An 18,689-nucleotide genomic window follows, 5' to 3' on the forward strand; every position below is an offset into this window, starting at 1 on the left:
ATGAATGAATACATTAAATAATTGAAATATCTCTTCCTAATCTAGAACATGGAATTAATTTGAATTTAATTTTTCATGTCTTATTACGAATTAAATAATTCATTTAGTCAAATCTTATAGTAGACATGAATAAGAATTATTATCTAGAATAATTATTCCCTTAAGGAAGATACCAATTAATAAAAGATTTAATTATCCAGTAGATTAAATACCAACAGAATTTAACCAAGTCTTTCTCTGCCCTAAGACTAAGGATAATTAAAGAAAAACCATAACCGAAATATCTAAGCTATAATTACGAACTCAACGTTTGTATATGGTCTCCATCAATTGGTCTGCAATTTATGAAGCCTTTTTCTAATATTATCGCCACCTGCTCTGTGGGGACAATAATCCTAAGAAAATAGCAAGTTCATGAGGGCGGACTTCTCAAATATAAATAGTATGAACTAGAATGTGGTTTCCAATATTATCGCCACCTGCTCTGTGGGGACAATAATCCTAAGAAACTACGAGATTCAGAAGTTCACACATAATTTATGAGATAGCTTGATCTTGTTAGCAGCACATAAGCATTGTTATGGAGTGTGTTGTAGAGACAAGACTCTGTAATGCTAAAGAGATGGTCTTGCTTAGGCAACATTTGGCGGCCATGCCACTCTGTGGTCTCTGGACTATTCGTCGGTGTTGTGACCAGTAAAACTGTAAGATTTTAATGCGTATTGTCTTCCTCTGGAGGGTACAAAATTTTAATTTTACAGTTGTAAGATTTTGAAAAGTTTTATGGTTAATCTAATCAAACTTCTTACATAAGTTTATGACAATAGTAAAATACTCTGTTTTGCAGTGCAATCCAAATCGTCAATATGTCGTTCAATCCTCTTTCTGCAATTCTCAAAGAAAATAAACTCGAGGGCCAAAATTACATAGAATGGAAACAAAATTTGGACATCGTTCTCACAGCAGATGAGTACATCTTTGTGCTCACCACCCTGCGACCTCCAGTACCGGCGGCTAACGCTGCGGCAGGAGTCAGAGATGCACATAGACGGTGGCATAAGGCGAATGAGATGGCTAAGTGCTACATGTTGGCATCTATGCCATCAGTACTCAAGCATCAGCATTCTGCTATGGAAACTGCCGCCGAGATTATGCAGAATCTCAAGAATCTTTTTGGTACTCAAATCGAACGACTAAGTCTCAAGCCTTTCGGAGTATCATGTCGAAGACAATGAAGGAAGGCTCGTCTGTGAGGGACCACGTCCTCGAGAAGATGGGCCACCTCAACCAAATTGAGGTCTTGGGAGGGACGATCGATCCCGAGTCCCAGGTGACTATCATCCTTCAAAGTCTTCCCCCTAGCTTCCAACAGTTCAAGCTCAACTTCGAGATGAACAAAAGGAATTACACCTTGGCAGAGCTGTGGACTGAACTTCAGTCGGCAGAGGACCTTATGGTCCAGGCTAAGACGGCCATGATGATTTCGGCGCCTCGTTCCTCTGGCTTAAAGCCTAGCAAAGGAAAAAGGCAGGCACCGAACTCAGGACCGGCCAAGATAGCTAAGGGAAAGAAGAAGAAGATGGCTAACAAGAAGCCCACGGGGAAGTGTTTCAAGTGTGGAGAGAAGGGGCATTGGAAGCCAGACTGTCCTAAACGGGGCAAGGCTACAGGTATGCACCAGGCTCTAGTTGTCGAGTCTTGTTTGACTTCGACATCAATTTGCACTTGGGTTATTGACACAGGAGCCACTGATCATATTTGTTTTGATCCTGACTTTATGCAGGTGACAAGACGGCCACATGATCGTGAGATCGAAGTCCAGCTGGGCGACGCTACCAAAGTGGCAGCCGTTGCAGTGGGAGACATTTATTTGCGTTTTAGTAGTGATAGATTTTTTATTTTGAAGAATGTTTTGTTAATACCTTCTTTTAGAAGAAATTTAATTTCAGTTTCTAAATTGGTTTATGATTGATATTCGATTTCTTTTAATGACAAATGCGTTATTAAGAAAGATGGTTCTTATATCTGTCGTGGTATCATGGAAAACAATCTGTACACAATCACTTCTACACAGTTTAAAAAATCACAAATCAGAACTCAATACAACATCGAAAATTTCAAAGAAACGAAAGGAACCTTCAAGTTCAATGAACGAAACGTACTTGTGGCACCTTAGACTTGGTCATGCCAATGAAAGGAGGATCCACTCTCTTGTTCAACAAGATCTTATCAAAGGTCTAGAGGAGGAACCTTTTCATAAGTGTGAGTCATGCTTAGAAGGCAAGATGACCAAGTGGCCTTTTAAGGCTAAGGGCAATAGGGCCAATGAAGTACTTGAGCTCGTTCATTCCGATGTATGTGGACCAATGTCAACTGAGGCAAGAGGTGGTTTTCGATACTTCATCACATTTATTGATGACTTCTCGAAAATTGGATATGTCTACTTGATGCGTCACAAGTCAGAGTCTTTTGACAAGTTTAAAGACTTTAAGACTCTTGTGGAGAAGTATCATGGGAAGAATATCAAATGCCTACGATCTGATCGTGGAGGCGAATACCTCAGTGCCGAATTTTTGGACTACTTATCGGAACTGGGAATTCAATCCCAATTGACTGTGCCGGGCACGCCCCAGCAGAACGGCGTGGCTGAAAGAAGGAACATGACCTTATTAAACATGGTTCGATCGATGATGAGTTATGCACGTCTGCCTATTTCATTTTGGGGACATGCCTTGCTTTCCGCAAGTCACATTTTAGACAATTTACCATCAAAATCCGTACCTAAAACTCCATATGAGTTGTGGACTGGGCGTAAGCCCAATCTAGCACATCTCAAGGTTTGGGGTTGCCCGGCTCATGTATTGGAAAAGGATCCAACTAAGCTAGGATCTAGGACGGAGGTATGTTTGTTTATAGGATACCCCAAAGGAACGAAATGTTATGAATTCTTTAGTCTCCGAGATAAGAAAGTCATTGTGAGCACTCACGCGACATTCTTAGAGGAAGACTATGTAATGAATCATAAACCTAGCAGTGAAGTGGCTCTTGATGAGCTAACTTCTGTCACAAGTTCCATTAACCAAGAACAAGTACAAGTGTACAAACAATTCCCGAAACTTCAACTTCTACTCAAAATATTATAGTGCCGCGCCGCAGTGGGAGGGTCTCACATGAGCCCGACAGATACATTGGTTTGGGAGAATCTATGGATCACTCCTCGGACAGCAATGTATTAGATCCCTGGAACTTTGCGGAGGCGCAGGCTGATGTCGATCATTGCGAATGGGTAAAAGCAATGGATTCAGAACTACAATCTATGATAAACGAAGACGTCTACGATTTGTCCGTCCTACCCGAAGGTTGTACTGCCATTGGGAGCAAGTGGATATATAAACGTAAACGTGGACCCGATGGACGAGTTAAAGTCTTCAAAGCAAGACTAGTGGCCAAGGGGTATACCTAAAAGGAAGGCATCGATTATGATGAGACCTTCTCCCCAGTGGCCATGCTCAAATCGATTCGGATACTGTTGTCTATTGCAGCTTATATGGATTGGGATGTATGACAGATGGACGTTAAGACTGCGTTTCTAAACGGCAGTCTTGAGGAGACCATCTACATGGAACAACCCGAAGGATATGCCATAAAGGGCAAAGAACACATGGTTTGGAAGCTTAAGAAGGTCATTTATGGCCTCAAGCAAGCATCAAGATCGTGGAACCAATGTTTCGATCAAACTGTTTGCAAGTTTGGATTCGAAAAGTGCCCAAGTGAAAGCTGCGTGTATAAGAAAGTTGATAAGGGGAATGTGGTGTTCTTAGTTTTATATGTAGATGACATTCTTCTAATTGGAAACAATAAAAAGATGTTGTCATCAGTTCGAACATGGTTATCAAACCAGTTCGAGATGAAGGATATGGGAGACGCGGGACACATCCTCGGGATCAAGGTTCTTCGGAATCGAGAGAAGAAGATGTTGTGCTTATCTCAAGAATCTTACATCGAAACAGTACTTAGTCGTTTTAGCATGCAGGACGCCAAGAAAGGTTTCTTACCTTTTAGACATGGCATCCATTTATCTCAAGAGATGTGCCCTAAAACGCCGTCTGAGATACAAGCAATGAGAAGGATTCCATATGCTTCGGCAGTTGGAAGTCTCATGTATGCTATGCTTTGTACTAGACCAGATATTTGTTTTGCTGTTGGCATGGTGGAAAAATATCAGTCGAATCTGGGCCAAGGACATTGGACTGCCGTAAAGAACATACTCAAGTACCTTAAACGGACTAAGGACTATGCTCTAGTTTACAATGCAGCCGAGCTCTGTCCTTTGGGATATACTGACTCAGACTTTCAAGCTGATCAGGACTCGAGAAAATCTACTTCAGGATATGTGTTCACCTTAGGAGGTGGAGCCGTAATTTGGAAGAGTGTGAAGCATAAATGCATCGCGGACTCGACCATGGAAGCCGAGTATGTGGCCGCTTCGGAGGCTGCAAAAGAGGCTGTATGGTTCAAGAACTTCCTTATGGATTTAGGTGTGGTTTCGAATCTGCCCAAGAGCATCACCATTTATTGTGACAATTCTGGTGCTATGGCAAACTCGAAAGAACCAAGAGTCATAGAGTAGAAGTATCATATCATTAGAGATATAGTGCAGAGAGGAGACATAAAAGTGGTCAAGATTGCGTCAGAGAACAACCTGGCAGATCCTTTTACAAAGGCTTTGGCGGTAAAACCGTTCGAGTGCCACATTGAAGGGATGGGAGTTCGACTCATTCAAGACCTCAACTCGCTTTCAGTATAAGTGGGAGAAATTTAGACGTGTGCACTACTATTTTGTATACTCGAAAGCTGTTTTGAGTATAAGTGGGAGATTGTTAGGGTTTTGTATACTAGAAATCACCTTTCGAGTGATTGGATAGTGTAAAACTCTAATGGTTATTTTCCAATAAATGCAACAGATTATTTTTGTCATAATGTTGTTATGTTTTACATTTAATGGTTGTTTATTACATATTTAAATGTATGAGCAAACATAACAAAGTCTAAGTTTGTGTTTTAGTAGACCGGTTGTGGGCGTCGTCCAATTTAAGGTAACACGGTCAGTTCTAAACAAAGAAAAATAAGAATTTCACAACCTAGATAGGCCTAGACTACCTATGGCGAAAGGTTGCAATGTCAGTCCGATTATTTCTAAACCTTATTGAAATAAGATGACGTTGGTGTGGTATAGCACTGAATGGATTTAACAACAAGACGAGTCTTTATGCTATCTACTGAAAGACGAGGTCTTGAAAATTAATTTCTTAATCAATGTACGTTAGCATTGAGCATACGATATTGAGGATCCACTACTTTGACTTACCAAAGGTGCGGGTTTTTCGTAACCCAACGATCCAGGTATATTGGGTAGTGGTGATCATTATCTAGAGGTGCTAGGATTGCTATTATGTTGAAACGTGGGCGAGGAGAGTCTCGTTTGATAACATCCACAAGAGAAGCTCGAAACGAGGTTTTATTATTCGGAACCTAGCTAGTTGGAGTTTGATTACTCTATGAATAATAAATAAGAGTTTCTTGCTAAGTCCACTCTTGGAATTCGAAATATGTTAATTAATTAAGTCTATAGCAGACATTAATTAATTAATTGATGTTTCCATCTTAAGCGCGGGAAATGAATCAAATGCAATGCAATTAAAGGAAACCCGAAATACTTGTAATTTCGGATTTGGAAGGCATTGCAATATTACTTCTGTAGTGACTGCTCGTAATATTCCAATATAAGCTTATATTAAATTGTGGGTTCAATTTAATTAGTAAAAAGCTAATTGGGTGAGGCCTGTTCCAAATTCTTCCTTAGATCCCTGACTGGGCCCAATATGTGACTTATATAAATAGGAGAATAAAGGAGACAGAAAACATAATAATTTATTATCAAAATTTTCGTCCCCCTCTAAAGAGAGAGCTCGAAATTTGTGCCTCCTCCGTGAGCTGAGTTCTGTCTTCCATTATTCGAGTCCTAGTACGTTGGTGAGATTTGCCCACACAAATATCAGCGTATAGTCCGGGACACCAGTCAGAAGATCTGAGGTCTTGTATTGAAGATCTTCACGTGGAGACGGAGCAAGCTATCATCGATTCTTGATTGAATCAACAAGGTAAATTGGCTAATTCCGTAGTAAGCATGTTTTAGGGATTTTATGTGCTAAAGCATGTTTTAATTCAAGTTATGAGCATGATACATGTGATAATTACGCGAATAGATTTTGTCTAAATAATCTGCTAAATAGATCAAATTCATGTGATCCGTTTTGAATGCACGCTTCCGCTGCCAGCCCCTTCAGTGGCTCCCTGTCGCAGCGATTCCTTCGCATGCAGGCTTGAATAGGCGGATAGATGTGTGGAGGTGGAGCACGTGGCGGTCCGTCAAAAGCAGCTGTCATAGCCGGAAGTAGCACCTCTATAAGGCCAACCAAATCACCCCGCGCGATGTAGTCAGGCGGGCTATACCATATGAAAAACCGAGATGCCTGAGCGGTCCACTTGTCCCAAGGCGGTGGTAAATTGTGGATGAGCTTTTGGATCCCCTCGTGATGGGTGGCTCCCCCATACGCATAGGCGTTCATCCACATATCATAAAATCCGATGAACTCGGATTTGGGTGGATGAAGTATACCTTCAATGACGGATAGTAAACGAATTGGTTTAACAAAAAGAATGGTGGCTTCTGCTCTCTTTTCTCTGAATTTGTTTCAATGTGTCATTGTGAATTTATTTTAGGAGAACGAAGATGTTGGGGAAAGCTTATACCTTAAACCCAAGTCTCGATTGTGCTTAGTCTGACGGTGGTGAAAGCTCACTCACTCTCTCGATCTGTTTTGGTTTCTGACAAACAAGGGAGTGAATGAATTGTACAGATTTGGAGATTTAAGTTGGGTAAAAGTTATGTACTGATTGCAGGAAGGTACGTGAACTGAGAAGTTGGGAAGGTATACCGTTTGTATTATGTGAAGCAGATTGTTCCTGCTCTTTTTCTTAATGTATCGGAATTTAGAGTCGTCGATGAAGGTTACCTTTTCTTCTCTGTCATTCCTCACCGTGGGAGTATTTGAGATTGTGAAAAGAAATCTGTTGTGTGAGTGAGAGCGGCGGTGAGGTTAGGGTATAAAGAATGGCTCCCAATCTAAAGGCTGATTGACTAATTTAATTTTGGAAGAAAATTTGCAGATGATAGGAGAGAGAGAGAGACGAAGATTTGATTCTGGCGCAGATTAATTATATTGAAAGGGATCTTTGGGCTCCAGAAAAAGGATTTAGCATTTGGTCTCACATGAAGGGATTGGGCTTAAGACTCTTTGTATTTTTATTTAAGTTGTATAGCCTACCTTGACTTGTAATATTTATTTAATTTATCGGACTCAACATGGAATCGAGTCAAGTAAATATTCCTCGAGGAAAGGAATTATTTAAATTTTAAATTGTAATTTTGCCATCGCAACTTCAAACAAGTTATATCGCTCTGATAGTAATTCCAACCATTCGAAAACAATTAAAATCACCAAGCACCAAATATTCTCTATGCCACGTAATCAACGAAATTAATTCAGTCAACGCACAGTTAAAACTCCAACTCAAAACTAGGTCACAAGAATATCAAATTACAATTCCACTCGATATTTAATTCACGGACTTCACAGCATTAAATGTAAAAATTATAGGGTTTAAAAATTAGGGTTAAAAAAATGGGACGTTACACCGAGAAAATTGTGGCAAGGGCATGCAATCCATCAATTGCAATGGGTGAGAGATCGGTTGTGGCAGCATACTGTCTGCAATGGTGGAATTGCTCGGATATCCTTCTCCATTGTACACCGGAGGATATAGCTCTTCCGACGGCTGAAAGTGGGGATACGGATCATCCGGCTGCGGCGTCAGCGAGGGAATGGACATCTCCTGATCCGTGTAGTGTTGCTGTTTGAGCGGTAGTGTTTCTCGTGACTCAAACAACGGCAACTCATAAGGCGGCGTGGAGAACGACTAGGGCTGGTGGAGGTCGCGTCGAAGAATGTGGATCGCCTAGGCAACGTTCTTTTGCATCCAACTGGGACACCAATTGCTTGACAACTGTGGTTAAGCGCTCAATCTGTGAACCCAAGGTAGCCATCGACAGGTTCGGTTCCAAATTCTGAGTACTCGGTAGTGGCGGTAGGTGATCAAATTCTGAGTACTCGGGTTGCGTCCAATCCAGGGGGTCGGGTGGCTGATTGGGAGGCGGATGACATGGGTGATAGCCGAATTGGTATGTCTGCGGAAGTCCACAGACTCCGAGCCAACACATGGTGGTTGTGCCAGCTAAAAACTAGGCTGTTGGGCAGCGTAGGATCGATACGGCTGCTGCCACTCCACGTAATCGAGTGTGTGGGTGGTTGGTTGCAGCCAATCTGTATACACGGGATGGCCGAACTGATAATTAGCATAGTTGCTTGACATCATGATGGTAATTGGAGGATGAGAACAACAATGAAAGCACCGGATGATACGAGTAAACTCGTATCGATTCCGGCAGCGCGATGTCACCGGAGAAGGGTTAGGTTCGTTCGCGGGATTCTCCCGTCGAGCAGCCTAGGGTTCTCGGTCAATTAGAGTTTGACGAGATGAACTTGCGAAAAAATAAAGTACGAAAAGTAGGAAAATTCTGTTGTATTGATTTCTTGAATGAATGATTCAAAAGATAACAAAGGCTCCTATTTATAATAGGAGTAACCTAGCTTAAGGATAAAGAAATAAATATCCTAATTATATAGAAAAGATATAGAAAATTACTAATTAACTAATTAACTAAATAATAAAGATATGGTGGTAGATATTCTCGTATCACAAGCTCAGAGGCAACATTAAGACCTTCAATTTAGGCGGGATGGGCAGCATCGCCGGTGTATGTACCAGGAGGAGGGGAAGACGAGGATTTCGTTATATAAAGATCTGATGGCGATCGCGGGAGGGGCGCTGAAGACGAACATCACGACGCTGGGGCCGCTGGTGCTGCCGGTGAGCGAGCAGCTGGTGTTCTTCGCGACGCTGGTGATGAAGAAGGTGATGTGGAGTGCAGACCTAGAGAGAGAAAGTAACAGAAAATGCACAACTCCAAAATGAACACGGTAGGGGGAGATGCGGGGAAACAAAGAAAGTCATGGTCACTTTGGTAAAATCACCGCCATTTATTCATTATTGTTGCAGAACAGATTTCAAATATCAAGTGGGAGCCGCATACTATTTCATGCAATAGTCAAGATGCACAATGCCGGTCCGGGTTTTTTTCGAGGGCCATGCAGTTTTATCTTTTGAAAACCGAATACACTTTATTGCACTGAATTGACCCGGGTCAATTAAGGATAACCGAACGGGTCCTAAGACTTTCAATTTATTCTCGACCTAACACTTGAATATTGTCGAGGAGTTTGATCTCTTAAAGCAATTCTGTCGGACCGTTGACTTGGTTGTGTTGCAAAGTCAACGGCCTATTGTCTAGGTCATGGACTTTCATAGCAAATTTGCCGGTCTACTAGTAATTTTTATTTGGATGAAATTTGAGTTGTAGAATTTTGGAAATGATTATATTATATTTATTTATTTTCACCAACTTCATAGTTTATGAGAAAAATGAATTTGAACCATAAATTTTTCCATCAATTAGCCATTTAATACGATTATGAATATTAAATTTTGAAATATTACATTCCAAGTGTCAAATCTTTATGGATTATAAATATAGAGAAAGAAAGGGAAATAAGATGCATAATGAAGATACGAGTAAAAATCCTGAGAGAAGAGCGGCATGTGGCGGCGCAGTTCTACTATGAATGCAAGAATTATTTATAATTTGATTATTACTTCGTTCTGTCCCAATCTATCTAAGTATGGCATATTTCAATACAAGTGAAATATTTTTAATTGACATGAATTTTTAAAAATATAAAAAAAAGTTAATTGAAAAGGTAGGTCATATGTGAGTCATACTTATATATATTAGTTTTATACTTTTATAATATAATGTGAGAGAAAATGAGTTAGTAAAATGTTGTTCATTACCAAAAGTATCAAAAGTGAAATAGGACAATTAATAAAGGACGGACCAAAATAGAAAATTGGGATACTTAATGGAGGATAAAGGGAGTATTATTTTTTTTATTTAATCTTATTTTATTTTCTTTTTTGCTTTGATACTTTATTATTTACTTATACACCACGAGTTGCGATCAATGTAGAACGAATTTTAAAGACCGAACTAGAAACCAAATCTGGGCCATTAGATCAAGTTTATTTGATGAGATGTGCTGCTGTGTAAATTTTTCGGTCTTCATTACAAGCCCATTTTACTTCATTGTATAGGTTTATTATTTCATTTTGTACGTAATACCTTGAAACTACAACATGCTTTTACTTTCTTCCTGTAAGTTTTGAAATGATTCAACATATGTTTCATTTGAATTCATTGACCTGAGTTTTTACTTTATTTACATTAAAAAATGCAATTTATTCAAGTGCGTTTATTACTTCATTCAGAAACGTTATTACTTCATTGGATAAGGTTTTTACTTCATTCCAGTAAGACTTCAAATGCTTCTGCACATACTTCATTCCAATAATTTATTACATCATTCCATGTGTTTATTACACCATATCAGCGTTGTAGCGGTGGTGATAGATATTGTAGAGAGAAAGAACGGCACGCGACGGCGAAACCGCATTTATGTACTGAAATGAAGTAATAATCATAATGGAATAAGGTAAAAACCTATTGGAATGAAGTTAAATCTTCGTAACATGTTAGTATAACTTATTTACCTTCGGATGAATTAAAATAGGCTCGTAATGAAGGCGAAAATAATTGATAAATTTGTGTCTCTCATCCATAAAAAACTAGATCTAAAAACCCTAATTTGGTATGGTTCGGTGGTTCGGTCTTTAAGAGTGGATTTGTGAATAATGGAACTCTATACACCACTTCCTAAATTCATATGCTAAAAATTATTTTTGTATGTATTAAGGTGGTGTTCGGTTTCCAATACCAAGATTGAATTGTGAGATTGTTTTAGTCATTGGGGGTTAGCTATGACTAATTATCTCATGATTATTCATTTAAGATTGAATGTTAGGGTTGAATCTCGTGAAACAAACACACTACAAATTTTTATTTCGGATACAATCTTACAAACCGAACACCCGGTGAAAGTTAAAAAATTGGTAATCTAAGTGTTTACGTGTATGGTGGAAAAAGCGAGAAGTAGCAGCACAATTGGCGCTCAACCTAGCATAGCAAAGAATTGCATGAAAAAGAGTAGCACTTCCCAATTTCGTGCCCATACCACCAAATTCAAGAGAGAAAATAAAAAATAATCGAAAAAATGAGCAACGAGGTGGGCGAGGATGGGCTGCGGAAGCCCCTATTGCACACTGGCAGCTGGTACCGGATGGCCGGTCTCCGCTCATCATCCAGCATGATGAGCTCCTCCGCCCAGATCCTCCGTGAATCCATCTCTGTCTATCTCTGCGTTCTAATCGTCGCCCTCGGCCCCATCCAATTTGGTTTCACCGTTAGTCATCTATCTGACTCTCTTTTTCCATTTTTTTTTCCATTCTCATGTTTTCTCTTTCTAGTGCGGATATTCCAATCCTACGCAATCCGATATCATTTCTGATCTTCGCCTCACTATTTCTGAGGTATTATACTACTCCATATGATTGTTTCCATTCCAAACATTATTTTTTTTAAAAAAATATACTAATATTAACCTTTTTTCATATTTCGAAGTTTTCTGCATTTGGTTCTTTAGCAAATGTTGGGGCAATGGTTGGTGCAATAGCAAGTGGCCAAATCGCGGAATATATCGGAAGAAAAGGGGTATGTATGTATGTACAATGTATTTTGATTCTCTATTGTTATCCTTATCCTTTAATTGTTTTGTGGCAGTCACTGATGATTGCTTCCATTCCAAACATCCTTGGTTGGCTTGCTATTTCATTCGCAAAAGTGAGCTTCAGTTTTTGATTTTGGCATTTTGTGATGGAGCTTGCAATTGAATGTTAGTCGATGTTTGCTGATACAGGACTCATCGTTCTTATTTATGGGAAGACTGCTGGCAGGGTTTGGAGTGGGCATAATCTCCTACACGGTAATTTATGATCAGTCGTACGGTTAAGATAATTCGAATATTGTACAAGTCGATGACAGTCTCCTGTTTGAATGTGCAAGGTGCCAGTATACATAGCAGAGATATCACCCCAAAACCTGAGAGGAAGGCTCGGATGTGTAAACCAGGTTCACTTACTCCTACATTGCTTTTACCTTTTGCATTTCATTTGGAATGGATACTTTAATCGAATTTCCTACTCTCGTTTAGCTTTCAGTAACAATTGGAATAATGCTGGTGTATGTTTTGGGCCTTTTTGTACCATGGAGAGTTCTTGCAGTTTTAGGTGAGTATTATGTGTAAATTGTTTTAGTAGCTGCTCTTCTTATCCAACTTCAGTTGTATCTTGAAACTTAAGAGAATCAATTTGTTTTGCACATCTTGTCCGTATCAAAATTAGCACACTATATTATTGGAAATCATCTCCTGTAGTCTACTTTGTTCTCATTCCTTAATATGACTCTATTGAATGGATCATGTGAGAATGATACCACATATAGCTGCAGTATGTGCTATGCTTTATGTAGATAGCTCATTTTATGGCCCCAATCTGCTCGAGCCTTGGAAATGATATCACTTCTAGATATGTATTAATTTGATTATTTCATGTCCAGGAATTTTGCCATGCACAATCTTGATACCTGGTCTGTTTTTCATTCCCGAGTCACCTCGTTGGTTGGTATGAGATATACAAGCTTCAAACAGACCCTTGTCATGCTTCAGATTCATGTCAACTCATCCAACTGTGTTTAAAATCTAGGCCAAAATGGGCCTACACGAAGATGCTGAAACTTCTCTACAAGTTTTACGAGGATTTGAAACAGATATCACAAATGAGTTAAATGAAATTAAGGTATGCTACTCTTTTTTTCTTTTTCTCGCATTTGTTCATAAGAGAGTACTTCATTTCATGTGATTCTGTTAACTCACTTTGTTTTGTCAAGAAATCTGTGGCTTCGTCAACCAAGAGAACTGCCATTCGGTTTTCAGAGCTCAAGAGAAGACGCTATTGGTATCCCTTGATGGTACTCTGCATTATCTTTAAAGATTTCTTTTCATACACACAAAGATGTTTGTTTCTTCTTGCTCATGCCATGTCGATTCATTGGCTTTCCTGTAGGTGGGAATTGGACTTCTTGTACTCCAGCAATTAAGTGGTATTAATGGCGTTCTTTTCTATTCGAGTAGCATATTTCAATCTGCAGGTGAGGCCTCAAGATATAAATCCATTCAATCCTGAGTTATATGTTTGTAAATCACCAAAGCTGAAATCTTCTTATGATAATTAAACAGGGATTTCATCAGGTAAAGCAGCAACATGTGGGATTGGGGCAATTCAGGTAAATGGAATAATAAGATAGTCTTCATAATATAAGTAAGCAAGCAAGCTGAGTTTAGAATCCTATAATTTTTGAAGGTCATTGTTACTGGGATATCTACAGCTTTGGTAGATAAAGCGGGTCGCAGGATTCTTCTTATAGTACGCTTACTACTATTACGTTGTTTTGTTTTCTGCGATATGATACGCTAACCATACTCTTTTGTGCAGGTGTCCTCCTCATTAATGACTGCCAGCAGCCTCCTTGTTGCAACTATGTTCTATTTACATGTCTCTACTAATTCTTTATTTTGTATCCAATTCTTAGTATCCTCACCTTTTGATATACTAGTAATTTTTAAACAGGATATTTTACCTGAAAAGTCTCATTCTATCTTGCAAGTATTGGCATTGGTTGGACTTGTGGTATGCTCTACTCTACTCATATCAGACATACATTCTTATCTTATGCCATTTCCACTTCTTTAACCATTTTGTTTCCATATTTCAGATTATGGTGATTGGTTTTTCTGTTGGACTTGGAGCTGTGCCATGGGTTATAATGTCTGAGGTATGAAAATGGAAAATTTGCACAACTTTTCATCATTATTCTTATAAAGTTGTTAGTGCCTTATTCTACTGGACATAACTGTATGAAGCCCTAGTAAATACTCATATAACATCTGATTCAATCTCCTTAACCTTGAATAGAATAAAGAAAGCAACCATTTTAATTTCTTATTAACAAGTAGTATTTCACAGATTCTTCCAGTAAGCATTAAAAGCCTTGCTGGCAGTGTAGCAACATTAGCAAATTGGTTCTCAGCATCAGTGGTTACAATGACAGCTAACTTGCTGTTAACTTGGAGTAGTGGAGGTGTGCTTCTCTCTCTCTCTCTCTCTCTCTCTGTCTCTCTACTTATAAATCTATACGCTAAGCATCGAGTTTTGGTACAATATGACAGGGACGTTCGTCATTTATGCCTCAGTATCAGCCTTTACTGTAGCATTTGTGGCGTTGTGGGTTCCTGAAACCAAAGGAAAAACGCTAGAAGAAATTCAAGGATTCTTTAGGTGATGTATAGTGTTACCAATTACTATTGCTCTCCAAATTGTTTTGTTTGTTGGAAGTTCAATTATGACAAGATACACTTCTTATTTACAATAGCTACTTCATTAATCTGAAACGTGGTAATGATTTTTTAAATGAACTTAAATATGTTCATCTTATTGCTCGTTCCCGAGAAAATTTTCTGGCATGAAATTTTAAAAATTTATGTGTTAAAGATTAAAATAGACATAATAAATTATGAGAGAGTAAAGTATAAATGAGAATAAAGTGTTTGTTAAAAAAATAACTCAACTATCTTCACACATTTCAAAAAAAGAGTAAAGTATAAATGAGAATAAAGTGTTTGTTAAAAAAAAATGACTCAACTATCTTTAAATACTCCAAAAAAAAATATGACTCAACAATATTCAGACGAGGGAGTAATGTCTAACTCAAAGGAACCATGTGCCCATAAAGTTAGTAAACACAATGAAAAGAAGTATATAATCAGAGCAATAGTGAGATGTGATTACATTGAGGTCACAAAGATTGCGTTATACGATAAATTGTTATATATACTTTACAAAGAGTCTTCCTGATGCAACGTTTAATGCAAAAGCGATTAGCGTTAGATTTTATCAAGGATCTGTTTAGAGTATAACGGAGAAATTTTTAGATAGTTTTTATACTTTTAGCATATTTTCGAATATTAGTGAGTTACTGATAAGATATTAACTAAAAAGTGTAGTGAATAAATAGTTTAAGAAAATGTCGTGGAAGCTATAAAATACTCATCCGTCCCACAATAAGAGTTACACTTTACCATTCACAATAAGAGTCACACACTATTTTTACCATAAATGGTAAGTAGGTCCAACATGCCACTAACTTACTTCACTCACATTTTATTATAAAACCAATATAAAAAAGCGAGTCTCATATTCCACTAACTTTTCCAACCCATTATTCTTTATATATTTTAAAATCCATGCCCACAATAAAGTGACTCCTATTGTGGGACGGATGGAGTAATTTGCTCTGATAGATTATAACTTCATAAAACTCTAAAATTGATTGATCGAGAATGTTCATTATGATACCCCCTTCGTTTCCTAAAATAGGCGTGTAGGAGAATCGATCTAAGGATTATAAGATCTATACTAAATCGATTGAAATTTGTTTAGATGTTTTTATACTAAATCATCTCGCGAAACAAGCGGACAACATCATCTGAGCAGTATATGCAGCTGAAATCAATCGTCGGCGTGCCCAAATATCGCCTCTTTTCTCCATCGAGATCACGGGAAGCTGCGGATTTGGCTGAAAATCCTCTGTGAAGACGCTGGATTGATGAATCGATGATCTTTCGCATCATATCTTCTTCTATCTACGGAAATGAGCAGTGCTGCACATCTTTTAATTCTGCTCCTATTTCAACTTCTGATTCCATGTCATTCGCCTAATTTTATTCAATCAGATTTCATGTTCTAATTTTGCGAATGGATTCATGAATTTAGATTCTATAGATTTAGCTTTGCAGTTGTGCAGTGGAAGAAGGATTTAGTTCACTGAGATGGAAATGTCCACTCCGCCGCAGCCGCAACGCCAGTGGAATCACTCTCTTTGCTCAGCAACTGCGACGAAGATTGCTTTGAATCGCCGGGGACTGGGCAATACGATCGGCGTCGAGGCCGGACATGAGGTCCCATGAATTGATGCTCTCGTATCGAGCATCAATTTTGTCGATATGTTATTCAAGAGAAATGTTATAGGAATTGTTATAGGAATGTTATACGAATTGATTTGATTGGGGAAATAGATGGTGATTGTTTATATTTCAGCTATTCTTTTCACTCGAAGTTTTCTTTCACTCAAAAGAAATTTGTGTATGGAGAATACAAAATTAGTGATATTTTCTTATAGTAATCTATTTTGTTAACATCAGTGAAGTAAATACATTGTTAGAGTGATGCGTTCCACGGTTAGAGTGAAGTGTATGTGATATTTTCTTATAGTGATCTATTTTGTTAACATCAGTGAAGTAAGTACATGCTTAGAGTGATGTGTGGAACAAAGACTGATTGTGGAGTGGATGATGAGATGATTTTGTGGTGTGATCCAATTTAAAGCAGTGGGAGCTTGTTTGTATATAGTTTTCAATTGAGTAATTGGTAATTGTCTACTTCATTGATGTTAACAAAATATATTACTATAACAAAAAATCAAAGAAACATAACTCTGACCCTAAAACACATCACTGTAACCATGTTTTTACTTCACTGGTGTTAACAAAATGCATCACTATAACAAAAAATCAAAGAAACATCACTATAACCCTGGAACACATCACTATAACCATGTTTTTACTTCACTGATATTAACAAAATACATCACTATAGCAAAATATCAAAGATACATCACCATAACCCTGGAACACATCACTATAACCATGTTTTTACTTCACTGATGTTAACAAAATACATCACTATAGCAAAAAATCAAAGAAACTTCACCATAACCCTGGAACACATCACTATACCATGTTTTTACATCACTATAGCAAAATATCAAAGATACATCACTCTAACCCTGGAACACATCACTATAGTAAAATATCAAAGATACATCACTCTAACCCTAGAATACATCACTATAACCATGTATTTACTTCACCGATGTTAACAAAATACATCACTATAGCAAAGAATCAAAGAAACATCACTCTAACCCTGGAACACATCATTATAACCATGTATTTACTCCACTGATGTCAATAAAATACATCACTATAACAAAAAATCAAACAAACATCACTCTAACTCTGGATCACATCACTATAACCATGTATTTACTCCACTGATGTCAATAAAATACATCACTATAACAAAAAATCAAACAAACATCACTCTAACTCTGGATCACATCACTATAACCATGTATTTACTTCACTGATGTTAATAAAATACATCACTATAACAAAAAATCAAACAAACATCACTCTAACTCTGGATCACATCACTATAACCATGTATTTACTTCACTGATGTTAATAAAATACATCACTATAACAAAAAATCAAAGAAACATCACTCTAACCGTGAAACACATCACTATAACCATGTTTTTACTTCACTGCTGTTAACAAAATACATCACTATAACAAAATACATCTATAATTCTCTGCCACATGACTTTATTTTCTCCGCTAATCTCCTCAACCCCGTTTGCAATTCCCTCAATTTAACGTACAACCTCCTCTCTCTCTCTACCTACATCTGCATTGCACCAAAAAGAATTCGATCGATCGAATCTACCCACCCACCGCTTTCCACCACCATTCAATCCCATTACCTTTTCCAATTAAAATTCTATACTAGTTTCCATTAATGTTTTCCAATTAAAACCTCTTCTCTCCAACTATGTTCAACTCAGACGCCATTTCCAGAGACTTCCTCCACTCCAATCCTCTCACGCCACCAATTTCAAGCATGACGCCGATTTCTTCACCAATCATGATCAACATCAACACCAGCAGCAGCAGAGCTCCGGATTAGCTCGATACCGGTCGGCACCGAGCTCCTTCCTCGCGGCGCTTCTCGATTCCAACACCGATAATAACAGCAGCAGCGACGATGAATCGGACGCTTTCTTCTCCGCGCTCATGGAAGCGCCGCCGTGCGATCTCAACCCCAAGAGTAGTATGAAGCGGGAAGATGAGGGAATTTGCAGAAGAGATCAAGCTTAACTTTCAAATGAGATAAAAATTTACGTAACCTAATTTTTTCTGTGCAATGACCATTATACCCCCTCCTTGTTATTGTGAAGTAAGTTTGTGATAGATATAACTAATTTCTCCTTTTAATTTGAAAATCACATGTATTAATACTAGCCCTTGATTTTCTTGATCTTGTGGCTGTGATTTGTTCTCTAGTTATGTGCTTAATGGGCACTTGCCATATATCACTACTATATATATATATATATATATATATATATATATATATATATATATATATATATGGTAGTGTTAAACTTCTTTTCTCCCCTTAGATTTAAGTTTCTTCGCAATCTCGGTCGTTGGATCAGGAGGATGGACGTTCTTGATTACAATCATATTTATCATCCC

General features: G+C 38.2%; 1 protein-coding gene and 1 long non-coding RNA gene across 4 annotated transcripts; one reads left to right on the forward strand and one right to left on the reverse strand.

Annotated features, from left to right (window-relative positions):
• Positions 1–6,254: 6,254 nt before the first annotated feature.
• On the reverse strand, positions 6,255–7,402 carry LOC121774069. Its single transcript, XR_006044907.1, has 3 exons — positions 6,999–7,402; positions 6,814–6,888; positions 6,255–6,679 (listed from the first exon to the last, which is right to left on the reverse strand). It is a non-coding gene; the product is annotated as an uncharacterized LOC121774069 (long non-coding RNA).
• Positions 7,403–11,367: 3,965 nt separating this feature from the next.
• LOC121773665 (sugar transporter ERD6-like 6) lies at positions 11,368–14,694 on the forward strand. Of its 3 annotated transcripts, XM_042170566.1 has the most exons (18): positions 11,368–11,597; positions 11,662–11,724; positions 11,816–11,905; positions 11,975–12,034; positions 12,111–12,176; positions 12,257–12,322; positions 12,405–12,480; positions 12,809–12,873; positions 12,955–13,047; positions 13,139–13,219; positions 13,315–13,399; positions 13,488–13,534; positions 13,612–13,674; positions 13,744–13,803; positions 13,879–13,938; positions 14,024–14,083; positions 14,275–14,389; positions 14,478–14,694. In XM_042170566.1, exons 1-18 carry the CDS (start codon positions 11,409–11,411, stop codon positions 14,588–14,590), a joined length of 1,452 nt encoding a protein of 483 aa, XP_042026500.1. In that variant the 5' UTR covers positions 11,368–11,408; the 3' UTR covers positions 14,591–14,694. The 3 variants fall into 3 exon arrangements, with proteins under 3 accessions (XP_042026500.1, XP_042026499.1, XP_042026501.1); XM_042170565.1 differs by having other exon boundaries at positions 11,816–12,034; XM_042170567.1 differs by lacking the exon at positions 13,612–13,674.
• Positions 14,695–18,689: the final 3,995 nt, after the last annotated feature.

The sequence above is a fragment of the Salvia splendens genome, chromosome 17 (assembly GCF_004379255.2).
Source record: "Salvia splendens isolate huo1 chromosome 17, SspV2, whole genome shotgun sequence".
Taxonomy (NCBI): domain Eukaryota; kingdom Viridiplantae; phylum Streptophyta; class Magnoliopsida; order Lamiales; family Lamiaceae; genus Salvia; species Salvia splendens.

What these genes read in the sequence shown, in the direction of transcription:
- LOC121773665 (XM_042170565.1), top strand. Translation starts at nt 11,409, where the DNA reads ATGAGCAACGAGGTGGGCGAGGATGGGCTGCGGAAGCCCCTATTGCAC. An exon ending in GCTATTGGTATCCCTTGATG is followed by an intron (nt 13,220 to 13,314) that starts GTACTCTGCATT and finishes GCTTTCCTGTAG; the next exon opens with GTGGGAATTGGACTTCTTGT. An exon ending in GTCGCAGGATTCTTCTTATA is followed by an intron (nt 13,675 to 13,743) that starts GTACGCTTACTA and finishes TCTTTTGTGCAG; the next exon opens with GTGTCCTCCTCATTAATGAC.